The 25,074-nt window shown below is 38.1% G+C and overlaps 1 protein-coding gene across 6 annotated transcripts in view; it reads right to left on the reverse strand.

The window, feature by feature from the left end:
- The window catches only part of UTRN (utrophin), a gene marked incomplete at its 3' end in the record, with an annotated part of 340,309 nt that overhangs the window by 104,034 nt on the left and 211,201 nt on the right, over window positions 1–25,074 (reverse strand). For all 6 annotated transcript variants that reach the window (XM_083856272.1, XM_083856271.1, XM_083856273.1 and 3 more), the window contains 2 exons: window positions 13,091–13,263; window positions 7,595–7,751 (listed from right to left, as the gene is read on the reverse strand). In XM_083856272.1, coding sequence (XP_083712398.1) covers window positions 7,595–7,751; window positions 13,091–13,263 — 330 coding nt within the window. The remainder of the gene's footprint in view (window positions 1–7,594; window positions 7,752–13,090; window positions 13,264–25,074) is intronic.

The raw sequence follows: 25,074 nt of genomic DNA on the forward strand, positions 1-25,074 counted from the left end.
AAAAGAAAATAAAACTCTCTAGTGTTTGCACAAAATCCATATGGAAAAGTGTCAGTTACTTAAAAGGCTTCTTAAGATTTGCATTAGTCCCTACAAGTTCCAGTCCACACCTCGAGTCAGAAGTGAACAGACTTGTTAAATAGAGTAGGTTTCTTCTTAGTGGTCCAGTTTATCAAAACAGATCACAGAGAAATCAAGGAAACATGAGCTGGTTTTATTGACTGTACAGAAAGAACCTCAAATTGGTGTCAAAATAAGACAGGTATGAGCAGGACAAACAGTTGTCATGTCTAATACAAGCTATGAAAGCATCTGAAAAAATATGGAAGTGGACCATATATTATTATGGCTCTCTAGCAGCACTCTCCAGTTGAAAAAACGAATTCACTGTTACTGTGCCAGTGTTTTTTCCTGGCTCTCTGCCTTTGGAAAAACAGACCTCAGCAAAAAACAATATTTGCATTCAGAGAAATGTCCTGTCTCATTTCCTTATACCAGTCCATCTCTGAGAACCAGTGAGGCAGCTCATCTGTTGACATATCATCCTTAGGTTTCAGGTAGCACCTAGCATTTTTTAATGCAATTGAACTGATCATTAAAAAAAGCATACACAAGTTGAAATCCATGAGCATTTTTCTGGGCAGTTACAGCTGAGAAAAAAAATGGCTTGGGAGTTTCATTGCCCGGTCCCTGAAATAATTTGCTTAATATGCCAGTGCAACCAAAAAATAGCCAAAAAAATATTGAGCATCCTCAGAAATAACAAAACAAAAAACCACTGTTGTACTACAGTATCAAACACTGTATTGGTGCAACTTCGTCCTAAGTATCACATGCAACAGCAGTCACTTTAGTTCCTCAAGCATATAAGTAGAGTCAGAAGAACACAGTAAGATGAACAACACAGGTTTCTAAGAGAATAGAGTGGCTGTCTTATGGGTGGAGATTAAAAATCTGTCACTACTATGCTTGTGCTCCATCACATTCTCTGGCTCTGCTCATGGCTCATCCCTCAGTATCAGGCCACAGCCAGTCATGGTATTGTGGCTCAAGACACGGGAGTGAAACAGATGCCTGCTACATTCCAGCACATCAAGATGTTACAAGATGTCATTAGTTGTACACGGGCTACTACTAGCAGTGATGGAACTAGAGCATTCTTTTGTGAGGTGAAATAAAGAGAGACCACAGAAACAGGCATTTGAGTCATTGCAGCTTTTTAAGGACAATGAGAAAGGCTGATTGCTGTGCTGTTTCTGCAATGTAAGCATAATCTATGACACACAAGCATTCTCCTCCACAGCAATGTCAGAATGACCTCTTAGATATTTGAGGATATCTACAAATCTTCCTCTATTCAGTGGTTTGAAAAAGACCCAGTGAGGTCCCAAAAATTTATATAGGAGTCTTTGATTGAAACAAATGAGACATTGGTTCCTCAGGAAAGAGCAGCATGATCTGCATACATCAAAATGATATTATTAAAAAGGCTACCCCACTGAAATGTTTCATTTATTGTACTGGAAAAGTGTTTATGAATTGTTTTTTCCACAGTAAGATAACCTGCTTTACTCTGCATTAGTGACAGAATAATTTGTTCTTTCATTATCCAGGTTATTTATTATTTTAAGTACTGATCCGTTGCAACTTTCCTGTCTTATCGCAAGACAACCACACTTCTGGGAACAAGATGAAATACAGCCAGGAGAAACATTTTTTTTTTTTTTTTTTGTAAAAGTTAAAAATACACTGCACTGGCATTCTAATTTAACACTTCATTCTTTGTGCCATGCTTTTGTTTACACATCATTCTTTTGGAGAAAAAGCCCAGGAGAGCAGTGACACACACATGAATCATTCATGTAACACACAAGTCAGTTTAAGTAAATCCTTAGTGAGCAATGCATTTAAGTCTGTCCACTTGAGAATCCTCATTTAACTTCAGGCATTAACTACACTCTTCCTCTCCTGTAACAAAATATTCCCACCCACAATTTCCACTTCCTCCTCCTAAACACACTACAAAGAAAAGTCTCAGTGAAAGATTAATGAGTTGTACTGTCCTTGAACAGTACAAATTTTCAGTATAGTACAATAGCAGATTTTTTTCACCAACAATCAACATTCAGGACTCTCAAAGCAAAATTTCAAGAGTTCTTAAACTCTTATCCCTTACAAGTTTACTTAAGGAGCTATCATACCCCTCAGTAATGCTGATTGACTATTGGAAAGGCTATTCCTCCTCTTGACAGAGCATATAGTTTTTGAAACCACATCCTGACGTTAAAGAGGCACTTCAGAGTAGCGTGGTACATATTGCTCAAGCTCCTGCTTCTATCAGACCACATTGCAGCTCTTCCTCTAAGCAAGAGGCTGTATTGATTTTCCACTTCCAACCACAGACCACTCAATTCTCCTTTCTTACCCCCTCATAGTTTACATTGTAGTCAAAACTGAAGTTTTAGCAACCACCCATTAACTGACCAACCAATTTAGCTGATCACCTCTAAGCAGCAGAGATTTTGAGTGCTTTGTGTCTTATGTGATGAGAAGAGTAACAAATTAATAAAGCTCTTTCTAGACTATCATTAAGAGCATAGCCTAAAGCAGCACCAATACTTTAATACTTCTCTTTTCATTCTTAGATTTAGTAATTCCCAACATGGAAGCAGATTCTAATACAGAAAATATCCCAAAAAAACAAATCTAGAATAATTAAGTAGGAATTAATTTAAGAATAAGCCCAGCGCCCAAAGTCAGGCAGGCAAATTGAAAGAGTGAAGAAAAGTTAAAGGCTAGGAATAGATTTTTCCTCACAGACTTTTCCCACTGTTAAAGAGAATAACAGAATTACAGGCACCCTGAAGGGATAACAACCCTTAGAAAGTGGTTTCCAGTTGGCTATGCTAACACTTTTGATGAAACTAAAGTGAGAACAGCTAAGTAAAACAGACTGAAATACTACAACTTTCATTATTTGATTACTTTAACAAAACAAGTCTGAAACATGAAATACATAGACAGCAACCCCAAAAAGTTTGAAGAGTATCTAAAATATTAATGACTTATCCATAGATATAAAATTATCAATCAAACATTCACAGGTCCTTTGCCAATTCATTCTGAACTCAAATGAAGCTAAGTTAAGCATCTCTTTGATCCAAGATGCATGCATTATTTAGCATTAGCTAGACATTTGTTCATTTATGCAGACACATGCCAACAGGATTTATGCAAGAGGGTACCCATTTCTGCTTAATTTGATATGTCCTGATTCTCTCTCTGGAATCCAAACCACAGTGATTTATAGCTTTTAGGTAGTCTTTGTATTTTAGCAAAAGCACACTTTCAAAAAGCTACAGTCAGAAACTCTTCCAGTAGAAAAGTGAGATATATAAAGGTTCCAGTGCATCTCCAAAGAACAAGGGGTCAGCATCTGTGCTGCCTCCTCTTGTACACACGTGTGACTCTAGGTACTTTCATATGCACAAAACCAGCCCATTGATTTTTCATGGTATTTTTACAGATTTTCTTTTCTGGCATACTAAAATATACTAAAATAAGGTGTGGATTTTCAAGAGATAGAGGCTGGGAGGAACAGGCTTGGGGTGGTGCTTTTGGTTTCTCGATTTTGGTGAATTGGTGTGAGGTTTTGTTCCTGGTCTATGCAGCTGATCAAAATTTGCATCACATACATTAAAGTCCTAAATAAATATTTATAAGGAAGACTGGTAAAGAACAGAATGAAAGGGAAACATGAACTGCTAAGAACTAGCAGCAGCGAGAAACTGAAATTATGGGAAAAAACCCTGGCAATAAACTCTGAAAAGGTAAATGCCTTCAGTTTCTTTTCCCTATAAACCATTCCCAGTGTCCCACACTTCTGGAGTGTGAATGTAGACTCCATATGAACAACTTGTCAGCACAGGTACTTTTAAATTTCTTCTCAGCGTCCCAAATTTTCCAGGATTCTTGGGTCGACTTGCTCCACAACCCCTCTTTCAAAGGCAATGAAATTTTGAGAAAATTTATCAAATTTAATAGAAAAATAATCAAAACAGGAAATTCATGCACCATTGTTTAAGGTTCCTCTTGCCCTCTCCCCTGCAACGCACAGAACAACACTGAACACCCAGACTGCATTTAGCATTTATTATGTGATAAGACTATGCACTATTACAGATGATGGAAGTTTGGCTGAACAGCACAAAAAAAAAAAAATTCAAAAAATTATAAATATTTGGCACATCCTGTTAACCTGGAAAATATAGGCTAAATCTGTAGCTCTAATTCAACTTAATAACTGTGCTGTGGATATTGTTTGCTTTTAAAGCACAGAAGAATGAGCGATATTTAAAACAAAAACAAGTTTAAAAATCAAACAGCAAACCATTTATTTCCTCCTGTCCAAACAGACCTCAGCAGCACCCAAACCATGTGAGCCAACCCAAACTGTCACATAATACTGTACTTATCTATCTAGCACTGCTGAAGCCAAGCACTGGGTGAGGGAGGGAAAGGCCAATAGAATTAGTGCCATTAAGCTGAAGCAAACAAGTTATCTCCTGTACCTGAGGGGGAAAAAGTAGGTTAATAAAAACAATTATTGAGTAACTAGAGGCAAAAAATAATGCTAATACAATAGAACTCAGAAAAATAAAGGGAAGGAGATGGGACTGTCATGAGGGCACATCTAACAGAGCTGAGCCACTATTTTACCGCTCACATTTTGAAGTGCCAGCAATGACAAAATCAGGCAAGAAAGTTAGAAATAAGAGAAATGGGTCACAGAGTAGTGAAGACAAAATGAGGTACTGAACTGCTCAGTTTGCATAAAGACAACTTCAAATCTACATTCAGGTATGAAACTAAAGGAAAGAAGAGAGCAGAGGCACACAAACAGACCTGGGAGAACATTTTCAAGGTCAGCTGATGCGGTGCTGCAGAAACTCAACAAGGGATCATAAAAAAACCTTTATGATCAAAAGTAAGTCTTGCAAATGAAACGTTCAGGAGGTTTAATGCTTGAAGAAGCATGGACAAAGAAACTTTTTTAAAAGTACCAGGGCAGCTGGTGATGAGAGGTGGAATAAAGGGAGTATTCTTTAAAGTGAGAGAAATCAAGTCATATCTCTGCAATATTCATCTCATAGTTATACCTCAAATCTGAAACACTGAAAACTCCCATCTTAACACAGGATATATAGTCTCAATGGAACACCTTAAACGCAAATGACACCAGCCAGCAATACCCACTACAAGGCACAGAGTAACTGACAACATAGAATTACATGAAGTTTACAAAAATCCACTGAAAGGGCAGTTTTGGCATAATGTTTTGAACAGGGGAAAAACACAGGACTAAAACTTGTGCTCCTCTACCAAGGACATTTCATCCAGCATCCTAACCACATCAACCAATCACTTAATCTTGCTGAAGAAGCCGAAGAACTTCTAAAAGGTTTGGGGTTTTGTTTTGTTGGCTTTTTATTGGTTAAGAGATTTTTTCCTCCTTTCAGTTTTCACTTTCTATCTGAAAAAATCACAACTTTTCAGCTTGATCAAGTTTATTAGCAAACTGCAGCTTTAGTAAGGAATGAACAGCTCCTGCTAAGAAAGAGCAATGAAGCATTGCCGTAAAAATCAAACCAATAGACAGCTGTGGTTCAGCTCCCCTCCTCTGGCAACACTAGTTGATAGTAAGCAACACCAGTAAGCAACACTTTGACAGAATGTGAAATGCCACCTGCTAATAATTCATATTTGGCATAGCACAGTATCATTGCAAGATATATAGGAATCTCTTGGTTCTTCCTAACAAAATAACTGTTTGGAAATAGTCATTCAGACATCATCTAAGAAATATCTGCAAGTGTACACAGTGCTTTTGCTGGCATGGATAGGTATATAGAAAATAAAGTGATATTCAGGGTTGCTTTAACCTCATGCCATAGCAGACCATTAATGCAGCTCATATTAAACACTTGACTCTGACTTTATCCAATACTCCCTGTGACATTGCAAGAACATTGCCTTTTTGAAAAATGAAAAACTAATCTCCAAAAGCTCTCAAATGAACTCACTGGAGTCCTAACCTTGACACATAACAAAATATCAGTTGTTCTTTAAACATAAGGGCAAGGATTAAACAACCCAGAGGTGCTCTCTCCTTCATGCTGCTGCAGTTCACTAGTGGTGCAAATGAGCCATCCAGCATCATTACTACCAAATTTTTCCACTTCAGAATAAAGCCCCAGTTTCATTAATCAATTTGAGTTCTTCAGATGAGAGGTACTTAATGCTAGTATTTTGCAACTATTAGGAACATACATACTGTAATCTACACAAGACACAAATATGCCTTTAGAAAATGACCTGTAGAGGTCTATCACCTTCCACTGATCTCCTTCAAAATCATATTTGGCTCTTTTTCAGCCTTTTATTGCTCTTTGGCACTAGTAAGCTACCATTTCATCATTATAAAAAAAATCACAGGAGATGTGCCTACAAACAGAGCATGATGCTTTAAGTGGATTAGGAAGAGATGAACTCTCAAGAAACAAAGTTCCTGAGTTTATGCTAATAAACTTACTTTAAAAGACTAAATCAAGGAGAAATGTATGCAGATTTCCTTAAGCACTTCTATTTTGGAATGGAGATGCAAAAGCACTGCTCATGACAGACTTCATTTTCTGTACCACCCCACACTATTCCAAGTATTTCTGTATTACTAAGTTTTTCCAAACTCAAATTTTGCCCTCACCAAACACCACAGCAGAAAAGATACCAGTGTAGTTGGCAGAGGAGAACATATTTATTATACAATTAGCTATATAAAGCTGCATTGTTCTCTTTCCTTGTTTACACCTTGTACAGATCAACAAATGAGATGGAATCACCTTCTGAATTTTTCCAATGGCAAAACCATCCTCACTTGATTACTAGTCAGAGTTGGCAAGATGGACTCTACATGCTACATGAATGAAGAAATGTAGATGCAAGTGACTTTTTTACTGTCGAGAAGTATTTAGGAATTAATACTCCATCATGTACAAACCAGAACAGGACAAGTAAAACCAGAAAAACAAAACAGCATGCTATAGCTACAACAGTACAAGGCACAGAAAAATTTTAGTTCTCTAAAACAGTTTTGAGTCATCCTTGCAGTGTAAGCAGCATGGGTAGGGGGCTGCTATCACAGGTGAGTTTAGTGACATGTAGAAAGGCACTGTTCATGATTTACTGAATTTACATTCATCTTTGCTTTCATGATTCTTGGACACTTCTAACTTTTCCATGCCTTCCTTAACTTTCAGAGTAAAATAACAGTTTCACCCATCAGGATTCACAAAACAGCAAGGAACAGTAAAGAAAAAAGTGTTTAGAGTGAACATATGTCTCAAAAATCCTTTAGATGAAATTTCATAGCATATCTTAGTTGTGTTTTATTGGGCAAGGCGGGTAAGCAAAATGGGTGGAGACCTAGAGTTTTTTTATAGAAATTAGTCACTAGAAATTCATCATTTCTCCCATATAAAAATTTGCTTCATTCTATGATTCACAGCAGCATAACTATAAAACTTAAGCAACTTACCTTGCAGTGGTCATACTGCTGCTGTAAGGTTGGAACATCCCCTCCAACAGGCATTTGTTTTTTCAGTTCTTCATCTTTCGTGTTCAACCATTTGATTAACTCTTCCAGGGATGTCAGCAGTCTGTTCCATTTCTCTGCACTGGCCTCCAAGTGAGCCCTGTGAGACAGAATAACAGCATCTTTAAAGCCCTGAATGGCAAAACCAGTGTGGGAAAACAATAAACAACATTACTCCATCAGTAAAATGAGAATGTTTCAAGTGTTTAAATGCAAAGCTACTTTGTATTAAAAAAAAAAATAAATCTCTATTTCAGAACACTTAGCACCGTACATCAAAATAAGCAGAGGAGAAACAAGGGAACACAGATAAATATATCCCTGATACTTTAACTCAGCTAAAACTTTGAACACTGCATGTCTAAGCAACATAAAATCCAGTATTTTGTTGTAACTTCACCACTGTTGTGCAACAAGCACAAGTATCATTTTGTGAGTTAAAGCACTTGCAAAATTGAACTCTCATGCCAGGACCTTGACTCTCCAGACCCAAAATCCAACACGTTCTACCAGCAGTGATCAACAGCAAATTGCCTGTGCTGCTGAACATATCAATCAGTGATACAGGTTACTTAATAAATCATCTTTCACTGATGTTGAATAATAATTTAACATTTAATACACAATCTGTTCTTCACTTTAATTGACAAAAATATCCAATTCCACAGTATCTTTTTCTATAATTTTCAGAAGTACTTTGACGGGATGTCTTCTCTCTGCAGTACCTAAAAGATGCATAGAAATCTTCAACAGGGTCCAGCTACCCCTCTTTTACTGCAGTCATTCTATGTTACGGTATCATTCAAGATCAGCATGTACCTAACTTATATCAACAAAGACCAGTCTCTTCCTTCACACAGATGGAGGAGTAGAGCTGAATAATTTTCAGCATAGTTTGACACCACTTCTGCAAGTTTCTCCCCTGCTTCTGAAGGATGAAAGAACTAAACTCTATTCCCTTTCCTATTTTGCACATTGTTGGTTATCTTTTTCTGATTCACCGTGACTCACATCTAGAAACTTTCACCTGGCTTGTTTTGTATTATCATTTCAGATAATTTCAGATTTCAGATGGCATTAGAGTGAATATTTGGAGCTGATACAACAACATTTGGATTGAAGAGATCATGTGCTGCAAGATTAATTTCAACACAGGCTTAGGTTTGGCCACACTGAGATCTCCCAGAAATACTAGGATAGGTGAATCAATAAAGCAGTCAAGAAAAAGTATTTAAGGATGGAGATACAAAAAGAAAAAAAAATCCACATTTCTGAAAAGGATAAAATAAGTACCTTTGGACAGAGGAATCTATTCTCCTTCACTCCTGTGAAGGAAAGCACTTAGGCAACTACTTGGGAAAAAATATAAAATTTAAGTACTTCTAGAAGTGACATTTTAGTGCCTACAGCTTTGTGTGTTATGGTTTCTATTGTCCCTTATTGCTCTCACTGATACCTTTATCTCAACACTGAATTGCAACAAGCTGCTTGTAGCTCAGGCCTAAACAACAGAGTCAGCATCCCACCCTGCACTGAAGTACAAACAAGATGTTGTGATGGCCTTGGTGTGCAGGGCAATAGCTTCTGAGTGGAATGTATTGTCCCCACTCTTTTGATATTTTTTCAGAACTGACCCTTCTTTCTTCAAGTAAAAGAGTTATACTTCCTATTAATCAGGCAGAGGAGAGACATTGCCCTCATCTAAGCCAAGGCAGCCCTCACTTGAATTTACAGTTTTGCCATTAGACTCTGATTGTTAAAAAAAATGTGCGTGTGTATATATCTTTGAGAATTTCTACTACCAACTACAATTAAAATGTTCAGATTTATAGCTTTCTGTACATTTCATAGTGAGATCTCTATTCATCATGACTTATTACCATTTCTAGTACATACAAGCAGTGCTTGCCTCTAAAAACTGGCACTCTCTGAGGCTTCAAGATTCTGCTCCAATTATTTAGTGGAATTCTTGTATGCAAAATAACTTGGAGATCTGTAAGGAGGGGAAAAACTCCGGCATCTAGATAAAGGACAATTAAAGGGTGATTCACCACTATTTAACATACAGTGCAATAATATTAATAGTGAAAAAACTAATCTGATATTAATGTGAATTATATAGCACATGTTAAAGGATTAAATGTGCTGTAATTTACCACTTAGTACTTGTGTGCATGCCAAATTAATGTCAATACCAAAAATAACACTAGCAAGCACATGGTTTAAAAGTCCAGTGCAAGTTAATCCTGCAGAGGTAGAGCAGTAAAGGGTGAAGAGGAAATGGACCACATCAGCAGAGACTTCAAAATTTTTCACTGAGCACAAAGTAACCTAACATCCCAAAGAAAGACATTAAAAAGGAAAAAAAAAAAAAACACAGGAAAATCTCATCACATCAGCCTGGATTTTTCCAGAGTACTATCTTTTTAATCTTATCAAAAGCAATACTGAAAATGAAAGCAAGAAGATGCAGCAGCTGAAGAGCAGACACAAGCATTCAATTATCCTGGGGAGCTAAGAAACACACATTCAAGAAACCCCAATCACAGCAAATGCTGCACAGGAGCAAGAGAATCAAGATGTGCTTTAGATTGCACTTCAGTGTAAAGTTTTAGTATCATGTTTACATTTGTCATACAGACATTATTAAAGCCAGAATATAATCTATGCAGAAGTTCTGAAATGTTTCTTGGGCCTTTCTGTTCTCTGAGTCAGGATTTCTGGCCTTTGTTTTGGAATTGGTACCTCTACTGATAAACAACCTGCAAACAAAGCTTCAGGTGTTTGTGCTCATGTGACAGATGAATAGGCAAACTCAGGGATTTACCAGGCCAATTGGTGGCTTAAGAATCTGCTCTGATCAAAACAGAAGTCAGTTATAGATGATTGTTTTTTAGCATGAGGTGGAGCACAAACATTACCAGCAGCAACCACCTGGTATGCAAAAGCACTCCTAAGGGAATCCTGGATGAACCTAAACAACACACAGATGCTCCCAATCCAACTGACCAGACAGAGGAGCCCTCCTTCCCCCTCCCCATGCTGAGTAAAATCATCCTGAAAACCGCTGACACAACTCCCCTTCTGTTGACCCAGAGAGGCTCTCTTCCCAGCTGGAGACCTCCTCAGCTTTGGATTCTGCTGTGGAGGCAGCACTTTTCCCACTGAGTGACAAGAGAACACATGGACTAAAAAAAGATTGGTGGGTGGTCCAAATATAGAGAGTAACAGAGAGAAACTCCTTTTCTGTTTCTCCCATACTTTTGCCTCTACCCTCCCCCAAACACTAACATCCTCACACCTCCTGCCCCAGGAGAAAAGAATCTCCCCATAGCATTTGGCTTTAAAAGGCAGACCCCCACAAGACTGCAGCTTTGTTTGCTTTCCAGAAATAAGATAAAGAGAAAAAAAAAAATAATTTCAAGAAGGGATGTGTGGCATCATAGACACTACAAGTACAGCTTTAAGCAGCTTCCATGCATTTAAAAATATGTCAGAACACCACTGCTTTTCCAGTTTGGAAATCCCTTTAGTTACAGTAGCAAGGAAGTAAACTCAACACAGTGATTAGCAACACCAGCTCTGAGGACTGAAGTGATGAGAAAAACCCATAGTATCTCTGTTTGGGAGTGCAGTACTTTCAACATTTAAAAATCAGCATAATCAGAATGTACATATACCTAAAAATATTCTAAAAACCTTACAGAAAATGTAGTTTAGGAGCACTACCCTGAGCTAAAACCCATAACAAAGCAATCAGCTTTTTCATTCTTCAGTCCTAGCATCTAAGAGTTGCATATTGTTCTCACTAGAGTCATCCATCCATGCCTTCCAATTCATAAAAGATACAGCAAGAAAGCAAAAAGATAACAACAAGAGAGCAAAAATTGAAGGCAAACAGACTTCATATCAGTTCTGTGCTTTGTTACTTCCCTATGAAGGTTTCAGGATTATTGCACAAGTTAGAAAAGTGAACTGCAATTGAAGAACAGAGCAAAACACATTACCTCAGAAATACTATGCTCTTTTCAGTAATGACTAAGATTTGAAAGGTTAATTTATTTGTCTTAGGTTTGCACCAGTATTCTCTTTCTTGCCTATCTTCCACTTTGACCTCTGGTGACATGTGGCTCTGCAGCACTGCAGATACTAGCAGAACAACATTAATGCTGCCCAGTGGGATACACAAGCCACAGCTATGAAGAACAGAAAAGATGGACCTATTCAGAAAATGCATTCCCAATAGTTGAGCACTGACTACACAATTGGTCTTTCTGTACTACAGCCTTGGAACTCATAGCTGTACAGGATAAGTGGCTTGAAGGCCCTTTTTCATGGGCCCCCATTTCTCTGAAATTATGACGAACCCCAGGAATGGCCAAGCAACCCAATGGTTCCTGCTAGGACTCCACAAATGATAAGTTATTCTTTTAAGAGCATACTTTTGTCTTTCCCTCAAAAAGACCTGTGAATAGAGCTCATAACAACTCAAGTCCAACAGCTCTTGCATTAAATTGTGTATGCAGTGGAGCCAGTCTCTGCAAGCCCCCAAGTTCTGCCTGTGGGCTTTCAAGGAGCTGATTTACCTGTTTCATTTAACTGTTTAGCAGGCTGGTGATGGGAAAAGTGGATATGAAAAGTAAATATGACATCTTCCCCTCTACTTTATTCATTCAAACTCTTGTGCCTGAATTTCAAGGTTGTCTCATTTTCCTGGCCTTTGGACTATTCATCTGAATGTTTAACATTGTTCTTTTCTTTTAAACAAACATTTTTCTCAGAGCAACAAGCAAGTTGTTGCAATTAAAAGGTCTATAAATTATTTTCTATGTAATTCATTTTCATGTAGAGTTTAATTCAATAATGAATATGGCAGTATCTATTTCAAAAATGGCATCACAAAGATTTAACAATTACCACACTTGAGTTGGTACAGATAGGGTAAAAAAATGTAAAATGTATTCCTTGATTAATAAGTACTTAAAAAACCAATTCAGTTAAATAGCAGCAATTATTAATTCAAAACCAATTAAAGGGATCAAGATACTTAAGATGCAAGTTCTATTGACTTAGTAATTTCAAAACCAAAATTTTGTAAAAACAAAACCATGAACCAGCTCCTGATTTCTCCTCAAAGTAATGGCAGATGTGCAGAATTATTTCACTGACACTGCCATTGATTTAAAATAAGGAAAGACTCAATGCACTTTCTGGAAACTTTGGTAGATGATCAGCAAGTTACGACTGTGAAGCTCTGTAGAGAAAACAAGTAGTTAGGTCTACCTGGTGAACAAGTTCACCAAGTTTCTCTATTTGCACTCAGAGGCCCTTCATGAAAGAGAATAGATATTTTATTTCAATGCTGTGATCATATTTGTCAAGCCTCTTAAAAGACAGGAACTGTGCCCCATCACACCTTGATGTTTTTTCATCACTCACCTGATGTTAGCTGACTTTGCCTTCAGGTCATTCCAGCGCTGGTTCATGTCATCAAGGCGGTGCTGGAGCAGAGCAGCTTCCTCAGAGTTTCCCAAGGCTTTCACCATTTTCTGTCTGTTTCCATCAATGCTTTTAAAGATGTCATTGTGGGCATCAATCTCAGCTTGGATGTCCTGAAATATCAGCAAGAAAAGTTCAAACATAGTTCTGTAAGTAACTCTGTAAGTAGAGGAGGGGAGAGCTGACTCTGAACACTAGGATAGAGACGTGTTCCAGCTCTCTTGGGTGGCTCTGATAAAAGATGCACAGGAGAAAAACTGCAATCCTATTAACGTCACTTCAAAAGGTCTAGCTTTCTTAAGTGTGAGAAAAGGAGTCTGAAAGTCGTCCAAGGCTGTGAAAAAGGAAATAGAATTATAAACACGAAGTTCTGTGATGTTGTGTTTTGTAGCACTGAAGGTAACTAACTGTCTCCTGTTCACCCACGCATTTCACACAATGTGGCATTTGCAAATGCACTAGAACTCATTTCCTCTCCAGAAATTACACAGATTCAGCCTTAGCTATGTCATCTTTCTTCTTTGAAACAAAACATTCCAGAAACTTTACACAGTCTAGTGAAATGCAGCCTTTACCTAGTATTTTAGGTCACACATAATGAAAGCATTTAACTAAAATCTGTCCCTTTAAACTGTAGCTAAGTGGTTACAGCAACCAGAAGTCCATTTTTAAAATCATTATTAAAATCATACATTACAGTATGGCCTGGATATGTGGAGAGGTAGATATAAAATGGCAGGATGTATTTTGATCTGAATTTCATAGTAAATACCGAAAAGAAAAAGAAAAGCTTGTGATTTCCATTCAGTTGATTCATTTCTCCTCCCCTTAGAAATTAAACACATTTTATTCTCTCATCTACCATCTGCCTCAAGAAACACATTACAGATGTTGTCTTCATCTAATTGAGCACAGTATTATTTTTAAAACACATAATAAGAGCAAACAAAACTTCCTGCACCATCGCCAATGGTTTCTAGCATCCATACATCTATCTATACTCCAATAAAGCAATGTAAATGTGTGGAAAGCCAGGAGGTGTACTGGCTGTCTCAATAGGATTAATCAACGAAGATTATGACAGGAACTTGATGCAGATGTAAATAAACTTCTTTTGCAAAGGAGGAAATCAAATAACTGAAATTCCTTAAAGGTTTTTATTCTTCCAATCAACTCCTAAGTAATCACCATCTGTTCCCAGAAGCAGAAAAGGAGGGGGCTTTTGTACCTCCCCATCCTAAAGATGTATTCCTGCAGCCACATACACAATTTGAAGTCGAAAAGTAGCCATGAATTTGGGATAGCATGAAAGTTTTCTTGAGTTAGTGAAAAGTCAGGATACAGGTGGAGAAGTGGGGGAAGGAGAGATGGGGCGGTGGGGAAGGAGGTGAGACGGGGAGGGAGGCACTGGTGAAGCTCTGTCTAGCCAGAGGAGCTATGGTGTGACTTTGGACAACTACCTTTCTTTGCCCTGAGATTCACTCCTTTAAAGCAGGTAAAAAGACTTTTTGCTGTCTTTAAAACAACCTGATAAAAATCACCATTCTAAACACAGAAACAAAAATTACATTTAAAAGGAAAAAACAAAATGCTATTGTCTGATGATCAGCCAACCCAAGTAAGATGGCAGTGTCATCAGCTGAATTACATGCTTATCTGAAAACATTTGCAGCTCCCGTCCTTACAACCCCAACATGCATGCAGGTGCAGTGAAACCCAGCTCAATCCCACACAGCAGGAGATAAAACCACTGCACACTAGTTACAATTCTAACTGCAACAAATTTGTGCTACTAAAGCCAGGTCATGCAAAAATTTCTCTTTGCCTCTTCAAAGTCAAAAGCAACAACTTCATTGAAAACAAACTGATCTCTAATTTTCCATTCTACAATCACAATATCAATTGTAAATCCACTCATTCTAGAACCTTCATAAAGCATTCTTTGATTTTACTTGAGAGGAAAATTCAGCATGCATGCTCAAAAATGTTTCATTCTCAATGGATTTGATTCTTACATTTTCCAGTCATCATGTTACATTAATCTAACGTACAATAAACCTGTTCACATTCCTGAGTCCCATCTGTAATAACCATGTTGAGACAATTCAGTTCAAAGAATAAAGTTGCATAATTAACTTCTCTCTCATTTCTGATTTCCATTTTCCAGGTAAAAAACCCAACAAACTACTGCCAGCTATTAGATAACCCAAAAGGATTGAGGAAGTTAATGAATGTGAGTTTGTAACAGTCCTCACAGAAAAGATGGAGAGAAATGCAAATAACATACCCATATCAGTGCACATGGAAGAAGTACAGCAGGAAAGTGGGATGTGAAAAATGACTAATAGCAAGAAATGGACACAATTAGTTATTCTCCAATAATGATGTAAAACGTCTGGATTTTTATTCAGGTACTGTCTTCTGGATGATAGGCTCCCACCTCATCCTAAAACTGCTGTAATTGCTAGCAAATTGTAATACTCTCCTTCATTCACTGTGTTATCAGTCCTTCAATTCTTACGTGTAAACAAGTGGTTACCCTCCCTTCAAATGTCTTTCCTGATAGTGGAAAGGACTCAATCATTCTGTAAACCTCCCAAATTATGTTCCTCCTAACCTATTATTTCTCTTTCTCCTATCTTTTTCTTGGTCTTTGATTCCCCATCATCCTCTATGTGGCAAAAAATGGTATGGAAAAAGTTGGTTATGCCTGCTCAGGCCCCAGTGAGGATTAATTCTAGTAAGAATTAATCCACTTTCAATTCTGAAATACTTTAGAAGAAACTCTAGATATTCCCCTACCATCACATGGAAGATCCCATATTCAGAGTCACAGAGGCAACATACTGGAGAATGCAGAAGAGGGGGAAATTCTGTTACTTTTGCCACATAAAGAGGGGATACAACTGTGAAACTCCATCATTTCATTTAGCCCAATGCTTAAGGGATCTGGGCCAGAGTGGTCTCCCAATGCACATGAAACAAATCACAGGTTAGAGAAAAGAAAAACAAAACAAAAACACAACAGGAAAAAAAAAAACAACCCAAAAACCTAAAGAAATACACCATAAACAGAAAACGTCTTCTTACTTTATCAGCTTTTCTTTTTTGAGGAACTACCATAAAGATACCATATTTTGCAAATTTTGCAAATGTTTATGTGTATCTATCTGTTACATGGAATTGATAATTTATTGTATGAGGTCAGCGTATTTGTTCACATACAGCTGCTTACAAAATTAATGCCCTAAATTAAAAGAAAGCTTTTTGAGGAAAGAATTTATCCGGTATATAAATCAAATGGAAAGGTGAAAGCTCCAAAGTTTAAAAGACAGAAAGGAGAAGAAATAACTAATTGGCATTTAGATATACTTAACCCTAGACAGACTACTGAAACATTGCCTCTTCCCCTAAATTCCTTTTAAGTATTAAGATCAAACTGCTGCCTTTTTCCACTTTGGTGTGGTCATTCCAAAATTCTATTTCCATTCTGAATCTTCTCTTATTTCTTTGTTTCTCTCCCTCTTTACCTTTCTTCCTGCAGAATCCAAGCTTTCATTTTATGTTTGGATTTGATTGCAAACCTTGTCTCCGTAATAAAAAACCTACTTCTTGCTTTAACTCCTACCAAATAAAACCTGAATGATCATGTAATGACAACTGAAGAGCATGTGTCGTTAAAGAATGTATAAATATGTGCCACTCACAAGGCTGCAGATGGCAATACTGAAAAGGACCCAAAAACCACAGTTGACTCCCTCTGAAGTTGCTACTAGAACAGCCCAAAGGCAGACTGGAGTGACATGTCCAGGGTAAAATAAAGTATGTGACAAAGATTGGAACAGAACCCAACTTATGAGCCCAACTCCAAAATCAACGAGCTATTAAACTTCTGTCTTTTCCTTCCCCCTCACAGACTGCAAGGATATGCTAAAAGCAGTTACAGTATTAGGCATGATTGTCCTTTGAAAACTATCAATACTTTATAAAAGGCAAAAAACCTCCAAGCCAAACCAACATCATTCCCATGATGTGTCTTTACTAAATGATGAGTCCAGAGGGCCTCTAATTCATTCTGCAACCCTCTAAGCTATTAACATATTCACTTCTACTCACATTTTATCAGATTTTGTCTATCTGTATTGGCAATATACCAATAAAGACTGTAACACAGGAAAAGTATTTCCCTTTTTATAGGGCTCAAACACTTCTGTTGAAGATAAAAACACAACTAATGAAGATAAAATCACAACTAATGGAAGAAAACTCCATGGCCAAATTAAAGTGGACAAAACAATGCATTTTAAAATGTACAAAATATTACTGCATTGAATTCTCACTATTAAAAATGCTGGGGTAATAATACAAGGATGTAACACAGGGAAGTTATTTTATTTTGTAAGGAAATAAATATGTTCCCATAGCATTAAATATTCTATCATCAAGAAAGCTTAATGAAATTTTTCTTATATATAGGACACAAAACTCAACTTAGTATCTCAAGAAAAAAATCAACAGCATTCTGTACCAAATCACAGCTCCACAGAGTGTTTAAAAGCAGGACTCATCAATGTTTTACTACAAAGTTTTTTTGAACCCACTATATACACAAATTTCTGCATTAGACCTCAATTATTTTCACATTTATTAGGAAACAGAATCCCGCTGTATTTTCATAAACATCTGACTACATATCAGGGATGGCAAGTTACGCCACACAAACCACATATGGCTTGCAAGAAATGGACATACAGGTACAATGCTGATGCTGTGCAACAAGCCTGGTAGCATTTTGTGTTGGCACACAGAGTGCTACATCCTTTTAATCCCCAGGGACAAGTCATCTGTTGTGGCTTTCAAACCACATGTTTATCTTAAAAGGAACTAGTGGGGTTGAAGTTGACTCTTCACAAATGAAAATCAGCTTGAAAAATTGTATTTTCCCTAGCAAAAGTTACTCCCTGGCTATTTTGCCAGAAGAGTTTTGTATTTCTTGTACCCAATACAGATCATGTCTGTGAGTGGAACTTGTGCACAGAATTGCAAGTCCCATGAAAATGATTGCCCATTGCCTTCACTGACAACATTCAAGTCAGCTAAGACACAGTTAGAGAAATGCTGCACTTGCCTCTTCCAAAGGTCAGGAAGAAATGTGATGACTGCTCATTGAAGTACCTGCAGAAAAATCTTCCAGCTGTTCCAGCTGGAAGAAAAATGTCAGTGCCAAACCAAAGGACATAACTGCATTCCACAGACAACAGCCAGAACATCGTCCTTTGAGGTCCCACAACAGGTAGCAAAGCAATGGACCCCTTTTTTCTTAATAGCAGATTGCTTAGTTTATCTTGAACCGGGTACATTTTACCTGCTGCTGTCAACTTCTTCTGGGAACACTGCTGCGGCAGATATTCCTTTTAGTCTCTGCTTTACTTGGACATTTTCACTTTCTGATGAAAGTGAAATGAAGGAGTAAGGGAGAAGTAAGAATTAGAGCCCGACAGAGGTGTATGAAAGTGGCCATTGTGAAAGGGAAACTGGACTTCTATTGGTCTTAGCCTTAAAATGCTGGAGGTAGCTGGAAAAAAGATACGCTCACATAAAAAGATGGCTAAAAACATCTCACCTCATCCAGGAAGTCTCTGATGTCAGAGAACAGTCATTCCTTTAGAAAGGCTCATCCCATCCGCTGTTTCAGAGACCTGCCTGCAGCAGCAGTTGCTGTTAAGCAATCCATTTGCAATTAATTCACATTTGGAAAGCAGTACATATTGTAGTCTTTTAGGTAGAATTGCCATTATCTTAAATCCAGCAGTGCCAGAAGTGTACAAAGATGGACATTAAACCTCTCTCAAGTGTCATACACAGACTGTACCATTTCACTACAGCCACTGTGACCATAGTGTAAGATCAAAGCAATTTACAAAGCAATTTGCTGTAGATAAGACAGAAATGTATTTACTACTTAAACTCTCAAATATTTCCTGAAGAAAAAACAGAACTTTTTTGGAGGAAAACCCATTTAAGGACATTTTTCACTTCTAATTTTCAAAGGCTTGTATTACCAAGAGCCTTGTACCAACATGTCAAGATTCTAAAAAGTTGACTTGCACTTGAGCCTCTTGGATAGTACCCTAAGAGGTGACATATGGTGTAGTTAAAGATTCATTTTATCACAAGAATGATGATGCACTTACAGGAAGGCTTGAGAATGCCTTCAACAACCTCTGTGGCTCCATTGCATGGCATAGATCCAACATCTGAGGGACACCATAAATGTGTTAATACTAATTCCAGCAGTCACATAATTACGACGGAACAAAGCCAAAGCAGCCCTGCCTACTGCAGTGTAATGTGACTCTGCTTTTGCATAGGAAGGGAGAGCCGTGCAGGCTTCTGCAAATGCCATCTGGCTTCTGCATTACAACCACAGTAACAGCACTCATAATTCTCTCTGTAGAACATATATTAATGAATCCAGAGAGCTGAAAGTAGCTTACGAGCCAGGATCACTGTCATAACGCTGTTTCTCCTGGCAGCAAACATCTCAGGAAGGACAGGATGGGTGTGTGGGGAATCATAAGAGGGACAGATGAAACGGGAGGAGGGGAGCTTTTTAAAAAAAAGAACCAAAAAAACTCACTAAATAAGCACAGACTAAAGTTTTAGAATTTGTGATCAAAGTCCACCAAATAAAACGTTAACCTTCTCCAGCACCAAAGTATCCTTTTATGTTGCATTACAAATTTCAGCAGAGTAGACAACAAAATTTCACAGCAAGCTTCAAGCCAAAAAAAACAGCACAGCTGTGAGACCTCTAAGCTTTGGTTTTGGTAAGAATTGCTATGATCAATTTCCTTAAGATAAACACTAGAATATTCAAAGTCACAGGAGAGGGCCTGGAGTTTGCAAATACCAGGGCTTGTATGATTCATAAAATATTAGAAAGACTGCTTAAAAACTTCTCTCTTAATGATGTCATGAAGCACCTCAGAGTCTGGCATATGTCATTATCTTTACAGGCTACCACAAGAGAAGAGTGATGCCCAGATGACAGACTGGGAGCAAGAGAGAAACCAGTGACCTACACAGTGAAGAAATCAGATAACAAATGCTTCTGCTATTAGTCTTGGCTACTTTTGGAATCAGGCTTTACAAACCGCTCTCCTACTGTGGGACCATATTTTTAAGGTGTTTTATCTTAATTCATAAATAAACTATGTATTTTGTTACATACTGTGGTCTTGCAGGATACAAGAAGTTCATTCAATGAAAAAAAAATGCAAAGCAAATCTAACAGTGGTTACAAACATGCAAATGAGGTTTCACTAGAAGTGCTGACAAATAGATGAAAACAATCTGTTTTTTAACATTCTCATGTCTCTTGCTCATCAGCATAAAAAGTGCAAAGCCAAACCTCCTGCCTCTAAGCATTACTGCTACCAAACAACCTGGTAAGAGAAAGAATAACTAGTTGGAATTAAAGAAGAACAGATGAAACAGTGGGAAAGTTCCATATTCATTGGAAATAATCCTACTTATAAATGCTATCATGAGATCCTGGAATTCAACTAAAATAACACTCAACTAAATTTAACAGCAAACTCCAGAGCACTTGCTTTATGTCAATAGTGGAACAAGGTCATAGGCAGCCTGTAATGTTCCCCTTATATCCTTTGCTTAGCAAAGACCAAATTGTTCTTCATTTCCTTTGGAATTTAAAATTAAATAAATAAAAATGCCCACAATCAGAGGACATGCTCTAAAAAATAATTTTGTAGAACCTGAAATGAAGAAGATAAGCAACATTAAACTTCCATAAACAGAGTACACATGAGGACATAAACAGCAACACAGAAAACCTAAGTTAAACATCAACCTGCTTTTTTTACGTACTGTGTAATTTTCAAAGGCATACACAGCCTTTTTCAAAGGCATGTGTGTAAGTGCCTATCATACCTTTTCAAACTTTGTCAGCAACTCACGTAAGCTGAAGTTCAGGCCAATCATCATTAAGCGTCTCCTGAAGCCTACATTTTCCTGGTATGTCCTCCAAGCCAAGTCTATAGCCTTCAAGAAAGTTTCTCTCCTTTTCCACCTATACAGTCTCAAAATGCTCCAAGCACTCCAGTGCGTGTCCCTCTCCCGGGCTGCGTTCCCCTGGGAACAGCTCACACAGCGCCATCGTCACAGTCTCCGTGTCCCTGCTCCTTCCCATGGGCTGGGCACCCAGGGGTGAGCTGCTGGCACTGGGTGCTGCTCTCTGCAGGGTTGACCTGACCTCATGGCACTGTGGGGATCTCCTTGGCTCCACACTTGCCCAGGACTGCCTTCAGCTCACCTCAGCAATGGCCTGCAGGATCCAAGTGCTTCTTGCAGGCCCCAAGCTCAGTGGTTGGTCTCAGTGACCCTGAGCCAGAGAAGTTATAAGCTGCTGGTATACGACAGGTGGAGAGGAGGAACACATCCTTCCATGTTGCTCCATTCAAGGGGAAAAAAAAAGAAATTCCCAGAGAAATTTCTGTCTATAGAAAGCATCAAAAACCAACTTCAGACAAATTAAAATGGGATGAGGCACACTTCATCCTAGGAAATACGGTAGTGTGGCCAGACGGGAGGCCATCTCTCCTCTGCCTTCCTCAGAGCCAGCACCATGGGCTGGTGCTGCTATGGTGGTAATCAGGCACCTCCAGCTCTCTTTGCATTGCCCAGGAGATGCAGCACCACAGAAAAGCCAAGGCCCATTAGAAGTAGTCTAAAAAGCAACTTCCTCTGTGTAAGCAAATAAAAACGTCCAGCAAAGGATCCTGCTGCAACCTCCAAAGCTTCACTGGGGATCTCCTCCGTTGGTGCCGCCTGCTCTGACAGCCGTGTGGTAATCTATCCCCGGCATTTGTTTATTATTGTAATCAGCATCCTCCCTTCCAGCAGCCCTGGTGCTGCTCCGAAGCCAAGCACACTCCCCCTTCCTGGAGGCCTCCCTGCTGGAAAACCACCACCACCCCTGAGGCTGCAGAAACCCCAGACCAAAGCCCCTCACTCGCCCCTTTTCCTTTCCCTGGAACGGAAAAGTGGCTGTTCAATCCCTGAGCAAGCTTTGGAGCTGTAAAAGCAGCCAGTGCTGCACAAAGCCACCATAGGCTGGGGCTACTCAGGAGGGCACGCTCCGCCAGCCAGATTGTTTTCCATATGAGCCTTTGCTCGCCCGCGGGAAACCTGACACCCCATGGGTGGCTGTGAGGAAATCATTCCATTTCCAACCATTCCCACTGGAAACCCCGTGTGCATGTGAAGGCCTATTTAAGCTGCTATTAATGCCTTCCGCACAAACACACATTACTCAACCACCAAAACCAGATTCAGTAATAGTTGCCAGCAAGTCAGCAAATGTATAATTAAAACCAAACCAGCAACCCATCACTTGCAAAACCCGTTACAACTAATTCTCCTATGAACACATTGGGTATCATATGTTGCTTTTACTTTTATTTTATTTCACCCACCCATCATATGAAGTACCAGGGAATTCACCAGTAGCAAAACTGTCTCTAAAATTACTCTGAGCTAGTGGATTATACTGGTATATCTGGTATGGGTCAGGATTTTAAAAATAACTCTGAAGGGGGGAAAAAAAATATTGGCATTAGCAGAATTTTTACTCGGTTTATTTGTACTTTGCCTCCTGTCTGGATGTTTTATGTGGGCATATTACACAAACTGCAGAAGTGCTTGCAAAATAAACTCAGGAAAGTTTTCCAAAGGTGACAGAACTAAACCAGCTTTATAGCCCATATCGGATCAGCTTAAACAGTCTGAATTTATTCCACTGCTTCTGCAAGAAAAAAGCTATTTATCATGTTCACATACTATTCACTTCCAAATTAACTACTTACAGAAGGAAAAATTACACATTAGAGTGAAAAAGTAAAACCATTCTGCAAGAGATATAACTAGAATCATTATTTGAGAATCTTCTTTCTTCTCCTCAAAACAGACAAAGTTTGGATCCTACTTCCCTGCACACTAAGGCTTTCTGCTGCTCATGGAGAAAAATCCCTGCAAACCAGAAATGAACAGACTTTACATCCACTTCAGAGATGGTTGTGTATATAAATAAAAATGAGTGTCAGGCTGGATTATAATGAAGCTTCATAACTCCAGGACTGAATCTAAATACACAACATTAATTTTATGTTTGGTCTCAGGCTTCATACTTAGATAACTTGTTTTTCCAATTTCCATCTGTCATTAAAGAAATCATACATTCTAGATCTTTCAGCACTATTAGATGCAAATGAAATACCCTCTAAGGTGAATATGTACCATTTTGCATAATTCTATAAAAGGTTATTAAATATTTACGTATATGCACAATATTGGACCAAGGCTTCCAGCAAAACAGCTTTGAAAATTATACTGAATAAAGACTTTTTCAGTTGTTTTCTCACATGAAAGCACACTGCAGTATTTGAGAAATTCGGAATATGTAGAGGACAAAGTAACTGAAATAAGCTCTACATTGACACATATTTAATACAGCCTCTGCACAGTCAGCAGTTCTGTAGATATGGCAATATTAGATGGTAAGCTCCAAAAATACAACATACATTTTAAGACAGCTTTACATTACTTATTGCTACTAAAGTTTAAGTTTTCTTGATCAGCTTCATCATAATTTTCTTTAAAAACAGCCCTGCATACACTCTTGGCAATGAAAATGCAAATTTTATACTGAAAACTACAGTTATTACACAGATGAAGTATTTGAATTTTAGAGGCCAAAGAAATTCACATTCTGAGAGTTTAAGCTCTCATGGAAACACATAATCTACAGCTGAAAACCAACTGTAATAAAGCATCTTTCCAAAGCACTCTTGGTATGTACCAAGACCCACAACGGGGAATTTAAGACACCGGAAACAACGTAGAGCTGCAGAAGATTAGGTGCAGTGAAGCTTTTTGTTACTTCTATTATTAGAGTAATTTGGTGCATTTTCTCCTGTGTCTTAAATAAGAACATAAAACTGAATAAAAATAAAACAACTGTAAACAGCATTTTATACTCATTGATAATGTTAGTAATGGCAGCCTGGAAAATTCAAGGGCCATCAAAAGAAAAGCACTTCTATCAAGGGTAGGAAAAGGATAGTCGGCACAGCAGCCCGTGACACAACTACGATCACATCTGCTGGAAACTTTTTAGGCATGAGTTCTGCAGTGCACATCCCACAAATCCAGGCTTAAGAGCCTTATCATTTAGCAAGGCACAATGCAGAGATTATAAAACTAATAGCAGAACTTTACATCAAAACCTTATTACTTCAAAGAATTAACTAACCCCCCCCCCTACTTTTATCAAGTGTAAATCCAGAAGCCACTGAATATTAACATACTGCAAAATAAAGAGAGAGAGAAAAAAAGTTACTCCATTTCTACTTGAAATAAAAATACCTGATCAACTTGGAGATGATCTTACACACACCTCCAAAGTTCAATTTCAGGAAAGATAAAAACCTCTTAGACTTTACTGTGTGAAACAACATTAAATATGTATGCAATAAAGAATTGCTTCACACTTGAGAGGATGTGCAAAATACACAAGAAAACTCTCATGTTGAACACAACTTGATTTTGGAATGCAAACTAAAGAAAGAGGAAAGTTGTTTTTCCTTTTCCTAGAAGAAAAATGGGAATAAATAAAGAGCAACAAGAACCTTAAGAGTAAATAAATGAGGCTGTTTATACTAGGAGCATACATACATCTTACGTGACTCACAACAGCAAGTAATGACAACAGAAAGATAAAAAGAATAGCGTTGCCTTGTGTGACTCAGATGTAAAGGGCACAGAGGTCAATAGGTGGTTACAGCAAGTCAAGACATCCTGTTTTCACTCAAGACATGCAGCTTCAGGCAGGAACACAAAAA

The sequence above is a fragment of the Zosterops lateralis genome (assembly GCF_965231275.1).
Source record: "Zosterops lateralis genome assembly, chromosome: 3".
NCBI lineage: Eukaryota > Metazoa > Chordata > Aves > Passeriformes > Zosteropidae > Zosterops > Zosterops lateralis.